The sequence below is a fragment of the Toxotes jaculatrix genome, chromosome 6, assembly GCF_017976425.1.
Source record: "Toxotes jaculatrix isolate fToxJac2 chromosome 6, fToxJac2.pri, whole genome shotgun sequence".
In the NCBI taxonomy this organism is placed as follows: Eukaryota; Metazoa; Chordata; class Actinopteri; family Toxotidae; genus Toxotes; species Toxotes jaculatrix.
The window spans coordinates 20,489,789-20,512,054 of NC_054399.1; the positions used below are offsets into that span (position 1 = coordinate 20,489,789).

The following is a 22,266-nucleotide window of genomic DNA, read 5'->3' on the forward strand; positions in this document are numbered from 1 at the left end:
ACTGTATTTCATACTGGGACTGTAGCAGAAGTGAGTCCCTGGCTTTCAGCTAATACACAATGAAACCATCAACTTAAAGCTGCATTTTTTTTTTTTACCACTAGGGGAACAATGACTTAAAAACAGAGGAGCACAAGAATCCCAAAGGAGATGTATTTCTGGCCACCTCATGATGTATGTCAGTAAATTCTATCAGTAAATGCTCATTTTTAAAAAAGTTACTTTGAAGTCATGAAATAGTAGATAACACAATTTGTAAAAGAACTGAGCTACCTTGTTGTGCAAAAGATTAGGTGTACCTTACCTTTAATGTGACTGTGATGACCATGACAGTAAAGACCAGCGTTCCAAATGTCCAATTTCCAAACATCTAAAAAAAAAATAAAACACACACTACACAGTGAGTAAAACAGTCAACACTATTACATTGCAACAACAACAAAGACTACAAAACAGGGAACTACTGCCTATGTTTACGTATATGGACCAAATTAATGGCAATATAATGATATTGTAATAAACTGTAACATAATTAAAATAGTACTGTGACATTTTGTTGGCATTTCACTACAATGAAAAATGGACAAAACATGATGCTTGATATTTACAGATTATAATTAAAACTATTCAAATAAAACCACAAATCTGGATAAGTTTGGAGCTAGGACAGGTTGGACAAGGTGAGCACATCTTTAGTTTAAAGATGTGGAGTAAAGAAACAGCTGCTACAAGACACCAGCCTGAGTTGACAAGTTGGGTGGTATTATGGTGCTTATAATGAGGCCTTGACCTCCGACTGAGTGACTACCGCTGCTGGTTCCACTGCTTGCGATGAGAATCACTCTGCTTAGAGTTTAAGAGCTGTGGGAGGCATTGTTTTGTTGCCAGCCAATTCAAGACCCCGCTGGAGTCTGAGCACTGAAAGCTAATAGTGAGTGGAATAGGATGTATCCACAGAGACACTCGGGGGAGTAGGCAACAATTCTGGTCCCCTTAAAGGAATATTTCAGTTTCATGTTCTAGTTTATTTATATCACAAATAAAAAAAAAACAAACCAAGTTTTTACCAAAGTCTTTTACAAACTCTGCTCTATGAGCCCCTGTGTTAATCTATTTACAAGTGTTTAACCCACTAGTGATAGCACTGGTGACACTTCACATAAATCTTTTACCTCTTCTAGATTCTGCATGCTAAAAGTATGCACTGCCCTCAGTTATTTTAACAAGTTATAAATATTACTATGTATAACCTGGTTACTTGAACAGCAAGGTGAGAAACAAATTCTCTCTGCATCTGTCGGCTCATGAGACAAGGAACATACAAAGCTTGTGTGCTATGTGTTTATAGGTAATGATAAATCTATGTGTGAATGTCTATGGCTTGGTACAGTCTTTAAGAAAATAAAATGAAAATTGGAATGAATACGTTTTTCAACAAAGGGTATTCAAGCAAAAGCCATGGAACTGGACGCAGAATTAACTTCATGGAAAAATTAAGAAACAAAACTGAATACAGTTTGCCACAATCATCAGGCATCAGCGTTTTGTAACTTCCAGCACACTGCTCATTTCAGTGTTTAAAAGATGAAAACTACATCTGTGCTGTGTTTAGAGATTCAACAGTGCAGGATAGCACTCAAAGTTAGGTAACACGAAAATGTACTGTAAGGCACAGGTATGAAAATTCATCTTTTTCTACATCATCATTCTCAATACAAAAACATGATGAGGAATCCTCCTGATAGGCCTCTCATTTACCCCCCAAGGAGACATGCATTCAACTGTAGAGCAGACTCTTACCAGCTGCCTGTTAGCTCGCAAGATCTGAAGACATGCACAGCGTGAAGGCAGAAGGAAAAAAGAGTAATCAACAAAAGACAAGCGAGAGAGAGCAGTAGGAGTGAGTGCTTTCTGAAATACCAAACTTCATACAGACTGAAAGACAGCAAGATATGCAGTGGGAAAGAAAAGAGAAGGAAACTGATTTTGTGAAGAACTGGAAATGCAGAAGATATGATGTGAAGAAAAAGTAAAATTTCTAAAACTGATTTATTAACGAGACATACATGCTGTAATAGAGATAAACAGGCTCTATATAAAAGGTTGCTGAACGAAGAAATAGAATGAGGAAGAGAAGAGCCAGATCAAGGGCAGAAGTGACTGCAGAAATACCAGCAGGCAACCAGTCCCATCAATAACGATAATTCATTGTAACATGCACACACATACACACACCAGTTGTTGTTCTGCATTTGTTTACTGCCTATCATTTATGCCCTGAAGCAACACACTTTCCTAATATGGTTTTGGAGAATCCTCTCAGCAGGGATTCAACTATAGAGTAACAACATAAAGTGTATTTCACATACATACACACTTGACAAACACACACCTGTCCATTGCCCATGAGCGTGGTGTCTTCTCCCATCAGTATGTACGATCCAAAGAAGAAGACAAAGGCGTGACAGAAGCCCAACAGAGTCCAGTACAGGAAAGTCCGAAAAGACAGCAGAGAGTTCTTGCTGATATCCCTGAAGAAAAAAAAATGTTGAATGAACTATGGACCAAATGGTACACACATGGCAACAAACTCAAACTCAAGTTTTTGCTAGATCTTAATTAAATGTTACATAAAATAAAAATAAATAAATAAATAAAGGAAAACTGTGCAGGTAAATGCTGCATACTTTCTATCATTAAACGAAGTTTAAGTTCTCGGTTTTTTGAACCTATCATTTTATAGCAGAAACATTGATTTCTTTTAAATATATGAAAAGTGACCAAAGCGGCATCTCACAAACATACAAACAATAGCTTTACCTGTACAGGCCAGGTTTATTCTGCAGTATGTGAGGATGGACCAGCTGTTCAAACAGACTGTACACCAGGATGGGCAGTGAGGTGAAGCAGATGTTATACAGTGTCAGATAAACACTGTCGTACAGAGTCTGGGATGGACAGAGACAACGTTTCACTCAACACAAACTTGTTAGCTAAAACTGATCGTGAACATATCAGGCAGGGAGGTGGAAAATAGTCAGATATACAAGTAAAAAGACACAAATGGCAGCAACATGCTTGATGTGGATATCAGACAGACTTATCCCAAGAGTTTCTGAAAGAAGACCTACTGCCTATTTAGAAATGCAATCAATGAAGTAATCCAGTAGAGTGGCCTAAATGAAGAACTGTGCAACATCAGGACCAGAAACAAAATAATAATGACATGAAAATGTGATTGGAATGGAGAGATAAAGAGACTTACTTGTTGAGAAAACAAGCAGAAGAACTGGTATAAAAACTGGGGCGTGATAAAACACACATTCTAGAAAAGAAAGTGAAGGAAAGAAACGTTAAAAACATTGCAGAGCAAGGAGGCACGACTGAACACTGTCTAACTGCTAACAGCTGATGCAAAGGCCCCTTTCTGTACATCAGAATCTCCTTTGGCTGCACCTTGATATGACAGAGAGATTTGAACCAAAATTTGAAAATGAGCATCATGTATCACTGAGCACCTCTTTCTGAACTCACAGAATCTAATTCTCACTCTAGGAATGTATCTGAATCAAGAATTCAAAACTCCGTCACCACAGGTATTTCTCACCTTGTAGAAAAAGTACTGTACAAGCGTAGCTATTCGAATGTAGTAGAAGTGACCATGGACCAGCAGTAATTTAGCCAGGAACTTAAACCTGGCAATTGCATAGTCACTGTTTCTCACGGCCTGACGACCCTCCTTCCCCATGATACCTGGAGACACATGCAAACATGCGTTAAAGACGACACTGCAAAATACAAAAAGAGTGAGAGTTTGAGACTGTATTGCATGTGTGTGTGTGTGTGCATGTGTTGAGTGTTTACCTATGCCCACGTGGGCTTCCTGTATCATACTGACATCATTGGCTCCATCCCCAATAGCTAAAGTGATGGGTTTCTCTGGAGATGTTTTTAAAAGACGTACCACCTGGACAGAACAAAGTAATATTGATATCTGGGCTGAGTTTAGGTGAATAAACACAGAGCAAGAATAAGGGATTTGATAACATCAACACAGTAACAGTATAAACTGATGTGACTCTCCAGAAATTCTTTTAAACATGAGGAGTGATTTATTGGGGTGAGTGGTCTGAGTGTATGGCCAAGCACTTGTACCTTAGCTTTCTGCAGAGGAGCCATGCGACAGCACAGCACAGCTGAACAGTTTTTACACACTTCCATAAAGAGCTTCTCGTGCTCCCTCAATGCTAAAGACAGGCTGGCCCCGTCCACAACTAACCCGTGCTGTATGACATGGTCCTCCTTTATCCTGGGAACAAATGGAGAGAAAGAGGCAGAAATAATTAGGGTAGAAGGGGAGAAGGATAAAGACAGAGCCAACCAGATTTTACTCTTACTGTTTTGTTACACGTGTTACACAGTTTTATTTACTACACGTGTTATAAACACATTCTTTTTCTATATAGTCAGTTTGCATTTTTTAGATTCATCATTTAGGAGCACTTTTGAGCTGAGACAACCTCAGGTTGTTTTGATGCAAAGTAGGTTGTAAGACTCAAATATGGAATTTAAATATTTAGGTTCAACATACACATATACATTTAATCACTATAGCAATGACCCTTCCTTTGGCTTTGCCCATGGCTTTTATCAAAGTAACCATAGCATTAAACCAATCAACTCAGCCTATTCTGATTTTTATGCTACATCTTATGAAACTGCAGCATTCTCAGCCTGCTTCTTAATTTTCTTGCATAGTATTTCAACTTTTTTTTGTAATCCTAAAAACATTCGAAATATGTTGTTTTACACATATGACAACAGCAACAAGTAATTAATTAAACAAATGGTCTCTAAATAAAACCAAACTTATCCAATATTTAAAGAGCTCCAGTGTTAACAGAATACAAACCTGCAGGAAGCATTTTAAAATACACTGCTCATATTCTATGCATGTCAAAAGGAGAGTCACACACTCACCTCCTGGCCAGTCTACGGAGCTGTTCAGCACACTCATTGTCAGAGCGCTGCTGCAGGAGCTCCAGGATGTTCATGGCTCTGTGGAAGTGGCCACAGGAAAGGCTGACACTGACCGCTGTTTCATGTTTGTCCCCTGTCAGCACCCATACTTTGATCCCTGCCAGTCGTAAAGCCTCAATGGTCTCCTGGACTTTGTCCTGGAGTCTGAGGGAGACAAGGAGGAGAGTGAATAAAAACCATGTGCATGCTCCTAGTACTGTATACACAAACAAAAAAAATATGTTGAGACTAATAGGCTGCTGTAGTTCGAACAGACTTCTTCAGCAGCAACAGGTGAAACTAAAAACTACTGGCATCCATGGCTGCTTTCATGTTATCCAGATCTGAATAGAGGGAGGTTAAACCTGCCTCTGGGCAGCACTTTTCTATTAAGAATATTTATCCTATTTCTGACCACATTTAATATTGTTAAAGAGGTTAACAGGCACTGAATAACCAGAATAATCTGCTTTACTTTACACATACTGGACTGAAAAGAGTAGGAATTCTTAGCCTTGTCTTCCATAATAGAGATCCTTTGATTGTGACCATATGTGCCTGAGGAGGAATTTGTTCCAGATACAGAAACAGAGCAGTAGAGAGAACAGAGAGAGAGCAGAGAGGTAAACGGAGTGGGAGAAGTGAGAGGCTTATGTGCGGAGCAGATGGTGAACGGATGCAAACACATATCAACATTCATTTCCAGGGAGGCTCAGTGAGGTGACGTCTCCATCTCCCTGCTGACTATACATTGTTTGTTTGTTAGAGATTTTCCCTCCCACTGTCTATCTGTCTGTTCCTGGCAATGTGTTTTCTACTATTCTTTATAATGCCCAATTTTTTAGTTTATGTTAAACTATTTTTAATTAGCATAGATTTACCATTTACTTCAAACAATAATTATGGGATTGGTTATCTGCTCTTTACTTTTTTTAGCTCCAAGCAGCTGTGGGTTTTGATATTTTTGAAAATTATTTATTTCCTTTCTTGCCAAAACGTGGTAACGCTCTCATATCTTTATGCAAAATATGAAGCGAGAGCAGGCAGGTGATTAGCATGAAGACTTGAAGCAGGGGAAACAGCTAGCCTGGCATAAAAAAAATCCACCAAACAGCACCTCTAAAGGTGCTAATTGATTCACACATCATATCTGACATTATATGGTAGGTGGACATCTTTGAAGATCAGAACCTAAACTCAGCCAACACTCCAGTTTTGTCCAGTTTGACTGGCACTATTGCTGCCTGTTTTGAATGCACTGTCTAGTTGTCAAGCTATCTTCAATGTACTGGGTATGAGTTATGAATATGATGATCCAGCAGTTAACAAGGGCAATACTAATATATTCCAATTGATTCTTTAAATGTCCATACTTGTCCTCCACCCCCGTTGCTCCCAGGAGTTGTAGGTCTCTCTCAATGTAGCTGAAGGCCTCCTGCAGTCTCTCCTCCCTCTGCTGCAGCGCAGTGCGGGCACTATTAAGACGCCTGTCCACTTCGATGTACTCCTCTGGGCTGAAGTGACGACATGCTACCACCAGGGTCCGCAAACCTTTCTACAGTGGGAGGAGGAGGAGGAGGAAGGTGGGTGATGGGTAAAGAAAAACAGGAAAAACAAGAGAGCATAGAAGAAAAGATATAAATGACATTAAATGATAGAGGTACAAATTAAAGAAGGTTGTGTGGAGAGGAAGGGTTAAGGTGAGGAAATCAAGAAGATATCGACAGGAGAAGAAGAGAGGGAAAGGGAAATGAACAGAAACAGAGAGAAAGAACAGAAAAACAAATTATCCAAGCTTGGCTTTAAATCTGGGAACCAGTCTGAGGGGTAGACGACCACAAATCAACCCAGTCCAGAAGACTGACTCCTGGGTACTGACGTCTGATAACATCATGTGGGGGCCAGATATGTGCGTGTGTGTGTGTAGTTGTTGTGGTGAAGAATTTGTAGTCTAATGGGAAAAGAGAGCGAAAGAGCCAAAAGTAAAATCACTACAATGCTGGAAAATGTCAGGCCTACACAATCACACAATCATGAACATATGGTTCAAGAAGCATTTCAGAGTCAAACATGAATTTTTCAACATAAAGTTCAGGAGGAATTTTCCAGAGGATATTCTCTGAGGTGTTAAATAGGCTATATGGAATTTTTTTCTAAACAAAAAATAGCGTAAAAGACATTACATGTAAAAGAGTAAGATATATACAGTAGATAATACTGTAGGGAACATGTCAGCATAACTCCTGTGACTCCAGTTAGTCTGCACATTTACAGAAAATCCTATTTCATGCCACAAAGTCAAAAAAAAAAAGAGCAGTTGCTGGGTGATGGTGTTCTGTGATGGAAGCCATGATGCCATTCAGTCTAATGAACTGATGTGATTTTTCATTTTTTGTAGGCCAATACCCAGTGAATGGACATGTACAACAGCAATGATAGTGTACATTGTGGGAAAGGCTTTGAGAAGTACATTTCAAAAATCCTTGTAAAAGAAACAATTCCTCACCAGGGCAAACTCATCAACGTGCAGTCTCGTCTTTTCTATCTCACCGCTGGTAGTGAACGGCAAAATGGCTGACTCTGCTCCCTTGGTGAACAGCACTTTGCCTCCTTGAAAGTCAAGACAGCAAGAAAGTAGCAGTTACACAAAAATATTAAATAAGGCTTGTGAAAACACACTGAACACATTTAAATTCTGAAATTCTGTATAAACAGAATATACAGAACAAACTAAGGAAAAACATGTTTTTATCCATTTTTTTCGGACCATATTATTAAAGTGCATTTGCTACATCTTGCATTTTAGCAATCTGTGTGTGTGAGAGAGAGAGAGAACGGTGAAATGAGTGGGAAATTGTGAAGTGCTTTGGATAAAAGCACCATATAAATGATGCACTCCATTTACCATTTACCAAAAATGCAGAGCAGCAGAACATTGTGTTACCTGTGGGAGTCTGTAGTATCACACTCATTCTCCTACGGTCAGCATCAAACTCTAATACGTGCAGCAGCTTATACCTGAACGAGCAAAGAGAACATTAACTTCACTCAGTGGACAAACACATACACATCTTTTAGGCAGGTTGTTTTCATAATCCTTTCTTGCCCACAGTCTAGACTGCAAGTTTTTGTTGCTATAGTATAGAATATTAAACACAAATGAGAACATTGGCCTTTTGCACTATGAGTGTTGTATCTAAACTAAAAAAAAAACAGGAATGTACCAGATTATAAGACATTTGAACTTTAAGACATTTGAACTGAGGTTAACCATAGATAATGTTAAGCCTCACTTGATAGCTGATGATCGTATAAAATAAGTTTGAGTATTTGTGATTTAAGAGATGCACAGGGTGAGACGTACTTCTCTGACTTGCCAAATGTTTTGATTTCCATGGTATCTCCGCTGCTGCCAGTGAAGGCTACTCCGATTCTGAGGGAAAAAAGACAGCACTTAATAGCTAGAATTCTTTAGAGAGTGACGATTTTGACCTTTAAATATGAGGTGAAAATCCAATTTGGAGTTTAGATGGTTCTGAAGATAATTGGACCCAAAAAATTTTGAACTTTTAGCTATGGCACTCCCCTCAGGCCATTCAACTGCTCATTCATCCAGTTATTAATCTTTCTCAGGGTCATGGAAGGCTGGTGACTACAGTTTATACTCTAGTCTCCAGCCCTTCATGCATGTGTTTATACTGTGGAGTTATAATGGTACTCAAACATTAACTGAGTATTATATGTACCAGTGATGATTGAGGTCTGGGTTCCAACTGTGCCACCTTTTGGTTTAAATCAACACAGATACTCTGTCTGTGGCACAATGGAGCATGGAAGCACTGGGCCATGGGTGTAGCCCCTCACTACTCAACATAATTTAATTTGATGGTTTGAAAACTACACTGGCCAGAATCCCTGACTTCATGCATCATGCATCCTGAAATATTTAGTAAAACAACACAGCCTGACAATTTAGATGCTGCTCTAGGTGCTTCACAGCCACGTTTCTCAATTGTCAATTCTCTGTTGTTTCCTTATAGAACTGGAGCTTTTTTTTTAGCTCCTGCTTATTTCTACTATAACAGTTTTTAACATTGGCACAGTAGAATCTGGTCACATTCTATTAATGATTTTCCCCTTCTGACACAGTTTCCACTCAGACCTGCTTGAGGGATTTTTAACCACCCCCCACACATTACACTGTTCACTGTACTATATTTCTGTGACAATAAAATGAACCACAAGCAAGTAAGAAAAAGTGCCAGCAGTCCAACGTCGACAAGTATTTCAATATCCCTTAGCCACAGAGAGTCAGAAGAGGTAGTACAGCAGGTAGAATTTCACCTCATGTCAACAGCCAGTATTTCTAAACGTGTAACGGTCAAGAAAAGGCATATTTATAACTGGTGGTTTTTGGCTTCACTAAAGCCCAAACTCCTCTCTTACACCTAGACTAGCTTTAAGTTAAGTCGAAAAAACTGGACATCACACTTAACTAATAGTTTTCCAAAGTTTTGTTTTCTTTCATCATTGGCACCCCAGCACAGACAATAAAGCAAAGGCTGAAATTTACAAATTTCCTGTGTTGTAACAATCACACATCAATGTAATTTGGTCAAACTACAAGCTCTCACCACAGTAAACATAAAGATGGGGGTAATTTTTCTTTAACGTCTTTTTCTTTGATTCATACCTTTTGTCAGCAGCTTTCACTCAGTACTACATTTCTAGGTTCCATTCAGATTTCAACCTATGCACTATTTGAAATTTACGAAAGAGGAGAAGTCTCCTTGAAAAGCTCTACTGTAACCTCACCTCTTTGCTGCCTCTACCAAAGCTTTCTCATCCGGTGAAGAGGCATAGTATTCCATGTGATTGGAAGAGAAACCATTTGCATGAGAGAATGGGTCTCCTCCACCAACCAGGCAGTCTGGCTGGTCGTAGCTGATCTGAACTGTGTGACACAGTGACACCGCCTTCAGAAATAACAATTCCTCACCAATCTGGAAGGAAAGAAGACAAGGAAGAATGAGAAAGGAAGAAACAACATAAATTCTTGACATACATTCTATATGTACTGTATGTGACCATAAAGATATCTATATAAAAATATAAATATATGTGAGTTACCAGGTGAGGCGTAGAACCATCTGGTGAATCGTCAGTCATTCCCTCCGGTACCAGTTTGCCGTTAACTTCCCGGTACTTGGTTCCATTAATTGAACACTCACGGAACTGCATCTCGTTTTCCGTTAGCGTACCCGTCTTATCAGTAAAAACATACTCCACCTGAGAAACAGACACACACAAATGTGCACATGCAAGTTAAGACTTCCTAAAGGAGAGGCAGAGAAGTTTCCCCTGGTCCTATTAAATTAAATTTTGAGTGTTGAACAACTACACAAACACTTGAATTATCCATTATGTCTCTTTTTAGACTTTATGTAAATAAGCTTACATTTATTCCAGTTCTATATATGGTAAAGACTCCATATTATACAAATACATAATGTGTATTTACATGTTTTTCAGGCATGATCGGCTATTTGCCATTTTCATGCAAACAGTCCTCGTTTTCTAATACTTCATTTCTAAAACAATATATATTTATGTATTCGGTGTATATGCGTGAGTGACTGTGTGTATGTGTATTCCTTCGCAATAGGTATGTGCATGCACTTCTTTTCCATACCTGCCCCAGCTCCTCATTGAGGTCAGAGGTGTTGACCTGAGCTTTCTGGTCGGTTTCCTCGTGGTAAAGGTCCAAATCCCAGCCAATGAAAAAGGAGCCCAGGAACTTCTGCATCTCCACCGTGACGTAGAGTGAGATGGGGATGATGAAGTTATAGAGGACCAGAAATGCCAGGAAGTCTGAGATGAACTTCAAGATCTAGAGAAGCCAGGAGAGATAAATTTTATTAGGATAAGACATAAGTGGAGTGCAACACAATGAGGACAAGCAGTGAAACAAGATAAGAAGCCAAGCAAACTTTGACTAAAGTTCAGTGAAACAAATGTAGACAGGTTGCATTGTCTTAAACTGTAAGGGGCAGTAGTAAGATTGCAAAATAAATGTATATCTCAAGCCACACACAGAATGATGGTGCTTCGGTGCTGATTCTCCTAAATCATAGCAGGCAGGGTAATCCATTCCCATTAAGGAGTTAATTACTTTATGTGACAGGAAAGGAGAGAGAGAAAGGACAGCAGACTGAGAGACAGAGTATCAGCAGTCATGCAAATGCAAGGTTTACGACATGTTAGACCTGGAATGGAGCTCAATATGAAACAAAAATACTGTAACTGTCATGGAATGGGGAAAATGCTATTTTTCTTGGTAGTTATGCCTTTTAGACTTGGATAATGTAATCCTTAGGTCTTAAATTTAGACAATTTTTAGACTTTTGAAAGACTGGTAGATTCCCTAGAGGAAGGAGGTATCTGTGATATAGAGATATGAAGTCTTTAGTAATGGGTATAGGCTGTAGCTGGGCCAGTGAGTTTCTGGAGCACCTGTTACACTGAATATAAAAACACAGCCATTATTTTGTTGCTGGTATTCCTCTCTGTCTCTGGAGAGCAGGATGGCCAGTTTACAACTGTGATCTTTTTTTTCCCCCTCGTTGTCTAAATACATAGAGGCTGCTGTTCTCTCTGACTGATTAGTGTTGGCAGGTAGGGCTGATAGGCTACCAGACCGTCCCAGTGACATTTCCTCTGTTAAGCCTCGTCACAAAATGTAAAGACACTAAAACTCCCCTATCAACACCATTCTAGGTGTACATGTGGATTCAAGCCTTTGCTCATCTTTATATCTATTAACTTATATCTGCAGATAAGAGAAAAACCCCACATTTTTTGTTGAGGAGATGAAAATGGAAGAAAGTGCAGGTTGCACAGAGGAATAAAGAAAGGCAGAACTGGACTGTTGACTAAAATCTCACCTCATTTTATCTCTAGGGCTGATACTCTGCATTACTTACAAAAAACAAATCACTAAGACTGTGTCCCTCTGATGCTTAATACAAAGCAGACTAACCGGGCTGCTGTTTTTCTCCTGTTCAGTCTTTTGGTTGTAGAAAGGCTCATCCCATTTGTCCTCAGCCTGCCAGGCATACTTCAGGATGGTGCTGAGAACAGCCTCGAACAGCAAGATGCCCAGGTAGATGATGAGGAAGGTATTCATGGACCTGACATGAGAAAATATGAGATGAATATTTAATGAAGCAAATCCGGAAATTCTGAGAGGCAACGGAAAGTGCTTACTTCTCCACTGCAGAGCGTTTCTGGGACTTGCACTTATAGTTGAGTGCCATCTTGGACTCCATCCCTGTGTAAACTGCCACACCTGCAACATCACAGTTGGTTTAAGTATTACACTGAGGTTGTGAGACATCAGTCCATTAAAACATTGACCACTGAAATCATGAGAACTTAAGACACTAAAATTATCCCTGTGTCCATGGTAGATCACTGGCTCTAGGTCTCCTTCTCCATGCCAAACAATTACAACAGCATACACAGTAAACTGTAGTGAGGCTTTGGGACATTGCTGTAAAACCTGCAGTCTTCAGTTAACATAATCAGAGCTCAGTCATAATGATAATGAGTGGCCTGCCCTACCCATTATGTCCACGGAGCTCGGCTTTGTTTGTGCCACAGCTGCGACGTGTCACCTCTCTGTCATGCTTCCAATATCCACTGGAAGCAATTCACAAGCAACTTGTTTTTGAACGACTACATTTTATTATCTGTTGCAAAAAATAATTTAGCCCCTCTAGCTGCTTCCCTCTGGGGTGAAGGTTTGGGTGAGCAGAACCATTTCTTTTGCTTCTCACTGTATTGACTCACCGAAAATCTCTTTGGTATTTTTCAACCTGGCCCCTCGAAGCAGCAAATTTTCTGGACCCAGTGGCCTGACACAGAAGCAAACAAAAAAAACATGAATATTGAGAAAGGTGGATGTGCTTATAAAATTATGGTATCAGCAAGACACAGTAGGACCTTGATATAAATAATAAAAATAATAAAATACTCTAAAACAGTCTATGAGGCTCATCCTTCTTTTATATATGTAATTAGAAATTTTCATTTAGTTACACATTGTCTTGTCTTTTGCTGACAAAGAGGCACACTGCTGATTAAATACTTGAAATAAGTTTGCCTCTTTTGAGACTTTTCATTTTTCACTCTCCACCCCTGTTCCATTATATTTGGTTGTTGGTGCAACCCTGAACACTCCCCTACTAAACACTACTAAGGTGACTCTCAATCCAACCCCTGACTTACTGGAGAAGTATGTTTAGCAACATTTTAACTCCCTGCATAATCCCGTTTTAGTGTCTGCAGTTTGTATTTGTATTGCACAAATTTATTAGTCAAACCAGCTGGATAAATCTGATCTCACCTGACAATCTCCTCCCCATGCTGAGTCACCGTCATCCGACCAACAAACCTAGAAAAAAACCAAAGTCATTTCAGTTGAGTGGACTGAGAGACACAGTAACAATGTTTTTACAGGCTTTTAGAGGCACTTCAATAACAAGGGTACTGTAAAGGCCTGTGTTGATATACAGCTGATCAGTAATCATATTTCTCCACTATATTCTGACATATGTTAAATATATTAGATTAATGCCTCTGCAGCCTGTGCAAGTATTTTTTTGAGCATTTGGACTGACAGAACACATAGAGAATCAGCTCTGTGGTGAACAGCTTTTCTTTAACTATGAGAATGAATCTAAACATTGACAAAAAACTAATTTTAAGTAAAGGAAACTAGCAGATTTAGACTTTCATTTCAGTTTCAGATGGACTGGTTTAAATTATTTTGAAAACAAGAATGCATGGGATACTGGATGCAATCTTCATTTTCATCAACGCTGCCACAGCAATACTATAGTATAATTAGAGTATTTGCCATGCATATGCACGTATGTAATAAGATAATAAGAAATCTTGTAAAAGTGTATACAACCAGTCTCCTCCAGCAAAATTTGCACAAGGCTTATTTGAAAGTCTTAACCTGATTAAGGAAACTAGGTTTGTTGTTAAAATGATTTTGAGGAGATCAGATTACTGCAGAAAGCTGACAATAGCTGGGTTAGTTAAGTGCATTCAAATGCAGGGAGTGTGAAGAGAGACACAGCGACCCAAAGGGGGGGAGGGGAGAACACTGCCATTGAAACAAACTGCCTGATCTAAAAATACACTGATCGATTCTGAAGTAGCCAGCTGAGACAGACAAGAGAAAGAGGGGTTGTTGAAGAGGTGATGAGGCCATCTCACTCCTAATACATCTCTAGCAGGATATTTCTAACATGTATTAATCACTGTGATTTTTAACAGGGGGTCTAGAGACTTCCAGGGGTTCTTCAGGGGAAGATGAAATGAGTGAAATTAATCTTCATGTCTATTGTTCTAATATGAGTTCAGCTGGGAGTATCCATTGTTTATTTTAAGTGACTTCATTCATGTTTTCCTCCTTAAGGTGTGTCTACAGGCAGGTGTGGATTACCTGTACAGGTCAGCTTCCGGTTGTTGACACTCCACCACAGCCTGCAGAGCCTCCAGCTGAGACACTGACTGACACACGGCTGTCTCTGCCACAGAGTAGTGGGTCTACATACACAACACACAAAAAAAAACAGTTAAATGTTAATGAAAGGGAATCATTATTTCAGATGGGACAAAGATATTTTTCAGTTCATAAGGGAGAAATATTCACACATATGACAGTGAGATCTCATGAGCAAACTCGTGATAGATATAGATACAGATATAGATATAGATACACAGATAGATATACTGTTAGAAGCTTTCTATTTATAAAACAACCGGTTTGGTTAGTTGGTGCTGCTCTGCAGGAAGCTGCACCTCAACTTTCCACATGGACCAATAAGTATTTAAAGCTTTACGTATTCAAAGGTTACGTATTTAAAGGTTTAGAAATATGGTGTTCACACTACAAAGTAATCGGCAATGTGCACTTGTATGTATGTGAATAGTCCGCCTTGCCAAATGACGTCATGTTGCATTGCAGCAAAAGTGCAGCCTCTTTTAACATTTTTACTGGACAGCCCTTAGTTTTGCAAGATGGCTGTGCATTGTTTTGCTGGAGCCCCACTGCACCAGTGGACTGGCTGCATTCAAATGATCTATCAATCTATCTAAATGATCTAACTGGCAGTCTTTGCTGGGTATCAATAATTATATTCAGTATTATAATTTCTAGTTTTCACAACAGGTGAAACATCATCCGTTTGGGACTGCTGTTAGCTCTCTGGCCTTCTGACCTTCTTTAACACTCAATATATTCTGACACTGCTCAATATAGCTGAGCTTCTTTTTCCATACATATACAATATATTTTGATAGATGTATTTGGTCATGTGACCTCAGGACACTGGAGTTACAGTATTTTTGACAGCCTGGGCTTTAGTTTTCCTAAAGGAAAAAGTACACAACTTATCAGTGCATCAAAAAGGTGAATAGATTGTACAAACACATCTCTAGGCTAACACAAAAACCCCTCATGCTGTTTAAATAACAAAGCTGCAGGATGTTGTTAGAGAGACAATTGAGAAACAACCTCTGGCAAGCCTGGGAGGTAAGGTGGGGAGAGAAGAGGAGAGGGGAGAAGACAGGGAAGAATTTTTTAAATACCAAATTAAGAGATGACTGAGGTTCTACACCCGAAATTATATAATCATATCCAAGTAATTTTAAACCATTTCCATGGTGTGCAGACCTGGCTGGCACACGCACAAGCTGTTATCAGTCATGTGACAGATACACAGAGGTCTGCCAACTTAACTATTTCCTAACCAATTAAAGCGTAATTCCCAATATATGCAAACAATATCCATTGAAACAGCTTATGAATGAGTCACAATGAGGCTCTCTCCATGCATTCAGCTTTAATACGGGTTCCAGCAGCACCAGCATCATCAGTCCTCCTACGCTACACAATTGAAACGGTAACCTATCGAGTTTTTGACCACTAGTACGCCATGTTTTTTTTTAAATGAGTGTATCCCCACTTTGTTTCAATGGTACACAAGGATGCACAAGCACCCTTCTTGTTTGTTCAATCAGACGGTTGACTGCACTGCAAACAATCCTTTTTGCAGAAAGGTTTACCTTAAGGTTGGTCTCTCCATCGAGGCTTGCTGTGGTGATGTGACAGGTGCCGTCTGCCCGATCTGATGACAGCAACACCAGGTCAGCAGGGAACGTTTCATCTTTAGCCACACGGACAATGTCCCCTACCTGGAGGGACAGGCAAAAAAAAAAAAAAAAAAAACACACGAAGGTGATTAATTATTTGTAATATTTTCTGTATTAATCACATTTCCTTTTTATAGGACCAAAGTGATAAAAAAACATTTGTTTGGACTGCCATCCCTATATTTAGAAATGAATCATCTTACATTGTGCTGTTTGATCTGGTTGAAAGCTACAGGGTCAATTTATGAATATGTGTCTAAGTCCTCAGATGTCTTACATGTCTTACAGTCAGGTTATTATTTCCTGCTGCACCCTAATATAATTTCAGTCTATAAAACAAATATTTAAAAGCATGTAACAGAGGCCTAAAAATTATAGGTTCAAGTAGACAATATGCCTGCTTACAATAAAGTATTCATGGCATTTGCATTTTAGCTTTTCCATGTATTCAAAAACTTTGTTATTGACACTTGCTGGGAAGTTGAATAATTAGATGCTGCCTATGAGAGCCAAGTTGGCAATTTCAGTATTGTAACTTTGGCTGCCAATTTTAAACTCTACAGCTTGTTGTGACACTCAGCAACTCTGCACACCTTTGTATCAGGTGACAGGAAGTATCCTGGCTATGACTGGGTAAACAGCGCCAAGAGTTTCAAGTATGAGAAGTTAATTTACTGTTTGACTAAATGACAGGTAGCTCTGTGTTGACTCCAGACACACTAGTTACAGTGTTTCTGAGATGCCCGACCTCAGAAGATTTGTGTGCACTACAATGTTCTGAGTTACAGGCATATCCAGGTAACAAAGACAACTCATCAGTTAGAGGAGAGGTAGGAGCAAGACTTGTTAATGCTAATGGGTGTGCTGCAAGTGTGTAAACACACACTGTGCAATGTGTATATGTATATACTGTATATGTTTCTACACTCTACTTCCACAGAAACACCACTAGCACCAGGAATTTAACAGCCAAACTAAAGCTATTGGCTATGAACCGTGAAAAGCTATTTTCAGGTACTTTAAGATATAGGTTTTCATCTTACCCTGATGTTCTTAGATCTTGTTTGGACCAGACTTCCACTGCGAACAACAAACACCGGAGCCCCATTCACCTCATTGTCCGCCTTGTGTCTCAGCCAATCCTCATACCCCTATGAGAAAATTCATTCAATAACCAGTCAAACACACGGACCCACACTTGTCAGGATTGCCAAGCTCTTTGTCATTTTTGTACATTTAACACAGTAAATTCTCGTTGAAACTTACAGGAGTGAGTTCAAGTTTTCTTAATCAGTTTGAATTCAACAGAACACTAAAGTTGAATATCACAAGTTGTTGACTGCAATCTACAATCTACGTTTAATAGTTGTGCTTGTGTATTAGTTCCTCATTTTCAGCACAGCAAAGAGGAAGCCATCATGATCTTGTGTTCTCACCTGTTTTATGGCAGTTACTGTGATCACGAAGAAAAGAGGCAGACCGCTGGTGACGGGGGAAGTTGGGGTATCTATCATCAACTGGAAAAACAAATACAGGGGAGGGGATGCAGAGATGTCAACAAACTGGAAGTGCAGTGGAAAAAAACACAATTATACCAAGACTCAGCAAGTGTGGGCGTGTGCCCTGTTAGAGAGAAAACAAGTAAACTGGAAATACAACAGAGAGAAGTAGTGGTTGATGTGTCAAACAGGAAACCCTACAACTTCCCTTAAAGGTTAACTGTCAGTTCAGAACTACCCACACAGGAACACACACCGAAAAGTAACATTTACTGGTCCAGAAACATCTCAGATTTCCCAAGCTCACCTGAATCAGGGATGAACCATTTGTTTTAAAGGTTTCACACTCAGGTTTACATTTTTTTTTTTCCTAAACTACAGTGATACAAAAAATTAAAGCCAAGGCAGCTTTCTGTGCAAATGTTTAAACAACAAACTTCTACCTCTTAGTACTATTTCACTTTTGATTCATTCACTCATTTCCAAATTGTTAAAGATTTCTTTTGATGTTTCTGTGGTTGGACTCGAACTGGGGACTCTGTAGTTACCGTATCTGGTATGTGTTCATATGGTGTGACTCAGCCACTTATATAAAACATGTCGGTGACCTATATAAAACATCTTTCTGCAAACGAGCAAAAACTACAATCGTTTGATAAACACAGAACATGAAAGCACAGTGATACATCCTCTTAGTGTTTCAGTCATTAACTCCCAGATCACATTTTATCATTTTGTTGATTACAGACCAAGGGAGTAGTTAACTAAAACTAAAACTGAAACTAAAACTGCATGTGCTTCTTGACAGTTTTCTTGTCAGACTTTGAACTTTTTTTTCAAATTCATATCCTCATATATTGTTTAGCTGCAATAGACAACTGAAAACCTATGTTATGACGTATATAAAAAAAAGCATATGGTGGAATGGCTTCACACTTTTCCACTGATCGACAGGTGGTAGAGAAGTTCTGACAAAAGCAGCAGAGAAGAAGATGAATGACGCAAAGTAAACATGGATGTAAATAACGCAAGCTTTTAATTGGAAAAAGAATCAGTTTTGTTTTATGGGAAATAACACACACACTACACGTCTGTTAGGCCTCGAGGATGCACACAATGGACTCAGGCGAGTCACACTGACTAAACTGAAACTCTGTTTACAAGAAAACCCCTCAGGGTACCTTTACACAAGAAGCACCAACGATGTATTTGAACATTTTAACAAACAGTAACAACAAACATTAAACTCTAACAAGAATTCACATAAACCGCAATGAAGCCAAGACCTGACTTGGTTTGTTAAGAGAAATAGCAGTGCACAACAGTCATCTAGGAATCCCTCTCGAGGCCACCGAAAAATGGTAAAATTGACCATCCAAGAAAACATCATGTTCATAATATCAGGATTGAAAGATGCCCTCCTTTCAGTGATTTGAGACCAAGCTGACTTCAGCTTCACTGACAAGTTGAGTGGGTGAAAAGAGGGCTTTTACAGACAAGAGTCAAGTCGATTGCTTTGGCTTCACTACACAGGCCCAAATATATCAGGAGAAGTCTGAAAATTTGAAGGCCAAAGCCTACTTCAGCACAGGCTGACTGATGCAAAGTGAAGCCCAAACGCCTCGGGCTGGCTGTAAAGTCACACGTATTACTTAATGTGTGGGTGTAATGTGTTAATACAGAGGCAGACCTGACTTTCTGCTGGGCCCTTGAAGTCGATGAGTCACTCACTCATGCCCAAACAGACATACAAACACGCACACACGTTTGTATTTAGGGCAAGAAAACTGAGGTCACACTTGACCTATCACCATCTGACTGAGGACAGCATGAACCTGCAATAAGGAATAGTGAGTGTTTGTGCATTTGTGAGTGTTATTACCTGTACAAGGAAGATGATGAGAAAGTAGAAGTTGGCTATCCTTCTGAACTGCTCAAACAGATTCTTGGGGACAAAATTCCAAATTGTGTACTGAAAGAGGAAGAAAAAACATACATATAGGGTTTTCAGAAACAGGACAAACTCTAAGGAAAGGCTTTTTAACTGGGGTATCTGCAGATTTCAAAAAGCCACATTTAAGACTTTTTGCAAGTTTTGAATGTTTTAACAACTTGCTTTTATGTTTTTAAGGCGAAAGTCGTCACATTAGTACACAAATCCATCTTTTCTCTGAAAAGGCATGACTTTAATAGATTTAATACTAACTGAGGTAACTTAACCCTACTGTCAATCATTCAACTGCCTAATCAGTGACAGTCATCACTGTTGATGGCAGGCAGCAGCCTCTTTCGACTATTATCCTTCTGTTCTGTTTTCTTCCAACTGACTTTCTAATCCTCTCAGCAACATAAAACCTTTTTGTCTGAGTTGATCCTGTTATGAACAAATCATGCTTCACCCCTCTGCCACTGCACCAGAGCCTCAGAGCAGTTTTTTTTTTTTTTTTTCTTTAAACAATGGTCAAGCTGGTGCCAGAGATCAGTTCATGAGTAGGTGACATCTTTTTCTTCAGCCATGGGTGTTACCATTGCTCAGGCTCAAGCACAATGTCAAGGTTCGTATTTTTCAAAAAACAATAAGTTCCTCAAATTCGTAAACAAATACATAAACACTGCTTCTATCACCTATCTGTTCTGCATGTGTGGCTAAAGATGCTAAAGTTTCAACATCGTGCTTTTGTGGTGATGACACAGAATTTGAGAAAATGACTTTGGCAGTTATGTGGAAAAATAAAGAAAAGACCTGAAGATTCGTGATACAGGTTTAAAAAAAATGACATCCTCATTCTGACTGACAAATGTGAAATCCTGTAGTGACAACACCATGGGGAAAATTCCAGTACTGGCTTAAGCAACTCGTGGTACCTTGGATGAGATGATTCTGTTGTCAGCAAAGCGTTGTGGCACGTAGTGGCCATGCTGGGGGAAACGGTTTGCTACATAAACCGTCCTGGTCTCACTCTGATGAGGGGGATCAAAGCCCTGAGGGAAGGGAAGACATATGAGAAAAGAGAGGATGTGGAGAGCGGGGAAAAGAAGGGAGGAGAAAAAAGGGACGAATGGAAAAGGTTAAAAAGGAGGGGAAAAAGGGAGACAGTGGGTTACTTACAGTACATAACAACTCTTAGTACATCAAGTTAATTTAATAAGCAGGGCACTGCTACTGCACTTTAGGACAAAATGTTGATAAATGTGTACCTCCGACCCCTTTTCATGTACACTACTGTGCAACTGAAACATGTCAATCAACAGAAAATAAATCAGCAGCTATTCTGATGATCAACTGATTCATTTTTCAAGCAGTGTGCTGGAGTTAGCTTCATAAATTTGAATATTTTCTGCTTTTCTCTGGTTTCTATCATTGTAAAATGAATATTTTGGGTTTTGGAGTGTTGATTGGAAAAACTGAGCAATCTTATTTCACTGTGGGCTTTGTTTTTTTCCCCTTAACAATTCATATTTCTAATGGAAAATAATAAATTAAGAAATTAATCATCATTTTATTCAATTATTAAAATATTACTTAGTTCTAGCCCCACACCATGAAGATAACTAATTACTACTATTGAAAAACAGTAATATGATAAATGTTTACATTTTAACTGTCATAACATAATTTTGCTCAGAACATGCAAAACACAAATAATTGAATGAGAAATACTGTTTCATTTCATACATTTAAAATACACTTAGATCAAGACATTAGACTAAACTTGGCAAGACTTGGCAGAGGAGATACAACATTATGGCCTTATTTTAAAGCAAGCAAAACTGATATTGTTGGCACTGAAGAGGAGGAGGACTAACCCCTGCAAGTCTACACCACACTAAAGTCCACTTGGGGCAACATTTTGTGCCTCTTTTCAATGTGGTTTCCATTACATGATTATACAACATTATTTTTTCTCTAGTGCAGGAGAGGTTCTTTTGGAAATTATGGCACCTTTCAGTGAGAAACAGAAAGTGAAACAATACCAGAAACTACACTACTGTTACTGTGCATCATGCAAGTACAGATGGTGGCATATACACTACATAGCAAGAGGGAGAACATGGTGAACATCTCTTGCTCAACTAACTCTACTGTATATGTTAATTTCTGAGTGCTTGTTAAAACATTTTTGCAGCAGCAAAACCTATTTTCCTTGACATTTTACCCAATTAGTAGGTAATGTTCAAAGATGTGTTTATGAAACTAAGACAACTTGTATAAAAAAATATTTCTGGAGCCCAGTACCAGAATCCAACTAAACTGCTATATACAGTGTTCATCACAGTCCAGTCAATAGCCTTGTCACACTCTCTTGCCCTTAACCACTGAATGGAAGTAGCCTTTGACTCTAATAGTATGTGGCTAACTGTGGTGAGCTGTGGCTAATTTGCCGGGAAGTGGCCTTTAGATGACACGCTCTACATGTCTTTTAAATTTAAATGAAAATCACGTGTGTATCTTCACAGTTAAGCCACATTTCTGAAAAGTCAAAAATGCAAAAATGAATGTCTTAAGCACTGGTTACTA

General features: G+C 39.1%; 1 protein-coding gene across 2 annotated transcripts in view; it reads right to left on the reverse strand.

The window, feature by feature from the left end:
- atp11b (ATPase phospholipid transporting 11B (putative)) overlaps positions 1–22,266 on the reverse strand; it is a 46,359-nt gene that overhangs the window by 17,610 nt on the left and 6,483 nt on the right. For both annotated transcript variants that reach the window (XM_041039675.1, XM_041039674.1), the window contains exons 2-26: positions 20,613–20,729; positions 19,630–19,719; positions 17,685–17,765; positions 17,292–17,399; positions 16,162–16,290; positions 14,537–14,640; positions 13,427–13,474; positions 12,871–12,935; positions 12,286–12,367; positions 12,059–12,209; positions 10,712–10,909; positions 10,150–10,308; positions 9,835–10,022; positions 8,384–8,452; positions 7,964–8,037; positions 7,526–7,629; positions 6,393–6,574; positions 4,981–5,184; positions 4,156–4,309; positions 3,865–3,967; positions 3,608–3,753; positions 3,266–3,325; positions 2,821–2,948; positions 2,393–2,531; positions 305–370 (exon numbers count right to left, since the gene is read on the reverse strand). In XM_041039675.1, the coding sequence (XP_040895609.1) occupies positions 305–370; positions 2,393–2,531; positions 2,821–2,948; positions 3,266–3,325; positions 3,608–3,753; positions 3,865–3,967; positions 4,156–4,309; positions 4,981–5,184; positions 6,393–6,574; positions 7,526–7,629; positions 7,964–8,037; positions 8,384–8,452; positions 9,835–10,022; positions 10,150–10,308; positions 10,712–10,909; positions 12,059–12,209; positions 12,286–12,367; positions 12,871–12,935; positions 13,427–13,474; positions 14,537–14,640; positions 16,162–16,290; positions 17,292–17,399; positions 17,685–17,765; positions 19,630–19,719; positions 20,613–20,729 (2,949 nt within the window). The remainder of the gene's footprint in view (positions 1–304; positions 371–2,392; positions 2,532–2,820; positions 2,949–3,265; positions 3,326–3,607; positions 3,754–3,864; positions 3,968–4,155; positions 4,310–4,980; positions 5,185–6,392; positions 6,575–7,525; positions 7,630–7,963; positions 8,038–8,383; positions 8,453–9,834; positions 10,023–10,149; positions 10,309–10,711; positions 10,910–12,058; positions 12,210–12,285; positions 12,368–12,870; positions 12,936–13,426; positions 13,475–14,536; positions 14,641–16,161; positions 16,291–17,291; positions 17,400–17,684; positions 17,766–19,629; positions 19,720–20,612; positions 20,730–22,266) is intronic.